Source organism: Pygoscelis adeliae, unplaced genomic scaffold, assembly GCF_000699105.1.
Source record: "Pygoscelis adeliae isolate BGI_AS28 unplaced genomic scaffold, ASM69910v1 Scaffold294, whole genome shotgun sequence".
NCBI lineage: Eukaryota > Metazoa > Chordata > Aves > Sphenisciformes > Spheniscidae > Pygoscelis > Pygoscelis adeliae.
Window position 1 is genome coordinate 1,856,089 of NW_008824722.1, and position 1,183 is coordinate 1,857,271.

At 59.9% G+C, this 1,183-nt stretch overlaps 1 protein-coding gene across 1 annotated transcript in view; it reads right to left on the reverse strand.

The window, feature by feature from the left end:
- The window catches only part of SLC25A28 (solute carrier family 25 (mitochondrial iron transporter), member 28), a 2,777-nt gene extending 1,641 nt beyond the window's left edge, over positions 1-1,136 (reverse strand). The window contains exon 1 of the mRNA XM_009323251.1: positions 947-1,136. Within this exon, the coding sequence (XP_009321526.1) occupies positions 947-1,136 (190 nt within the window). The remainder of the gene's footprint in view (positions 1-946) is intronic.
- Between the last annotated feature and the right edge of the window lie 47 nt (positions 1,137-1,183).

Genomic DNA, 1,183 nt, shown 5'->3' on the forward strand with positions numbered 1-1,183 from the left:
GCCCCCCGGCCGGGATTTTTTGGGGCGTGTGCCCGAAACCCAGCCGCTCTGGCGCAAGAACCGAACGCCAGCCCCCCCTCCAACACACCCAAGAGCGCGGCAGGGGAGCCCAGAGCGCAGCCTGTCGCTGCCCTGCCTCCCCCTACCCCAACATGACCACAAGAAGCTAAGAACGATGCGACTACAAACTACTGCAGTCATGGCAAGAAGACGAGCTCCAGAGAAGGAATGACAACAGCCCAGCCACACAGCTGCCTGCTGCAGGCAGGCAGGAGCCTTGCTGGGCCCAGGTCTGCCGGAGCCTGCGCTGTCACGAGCCCTCCAGTTTTAAGAGGAAAAAATACGTTCATGACTGGCCCTTCCTCGTTATTCCCCCTTCTCCCACCACGTTCACAGACTTCAATTACAAACTCCCTCTACCTTTTCCATACATACCAAGCTCCACAAATCAGTATCTTCCAGACATTTCACAACACAAGACCTCCCTTCTCCCGACTTCTCTAGCATGCCTTTTGTGCCCCATTCTTTTAATTTTCTTCCTGAACACAGGCCCAGAACCGTACCGCATCTCCCTGCGATCTCACCACAGCAATGCCCAGTTTCCACACACTTGGAATGGCTTCAACAGTACAGATCGCATCTCCCTTGCCTTCCCTCCTGCTCCAGGTAACTGCCACAAGCCAAACCCCTGGGCAAAAGGCTAGTGCCCTCCCGGCTCCTCCTAAGCTGGGGTTTGCTGCGCTCCCCAGAATTAATCTCTTCTACCTACCCCCTCTGTAATGGGCAGCCACCGGGCTCCCTAACCGGAGCTGCAGCCACTGGCCCCCAAAGGATCCTTGCGGTCAGGCGAGCAACGAGGAGAGCACCCTCCGTGCCCCAGAGGGGACCCGAGCGGACCGGGCAGCCCCTGATCCTCCCCTCCCCGGCAGGCCAGCACCATCGTTACCTTCGGCAGGGTTCATGGCTGCATCGTGGAGCAACGTTGCTACACACCCGGCTGCACCTGCAAAACAAGAACTGCCACACGTGAGGGGGTGGAGGCGAGGGACCCCAGGGCTCCACCACAGCCCCGAGTCCCCCGCCAAGGCACAGGAGGAAGCCCCCGGAAGAGGGCGAAATCCAAAGGTGGCCTCCATCTCCCCTCCAAGAGACGGGCCGGTCCTCAGCGGTTCCCACCCGGAGA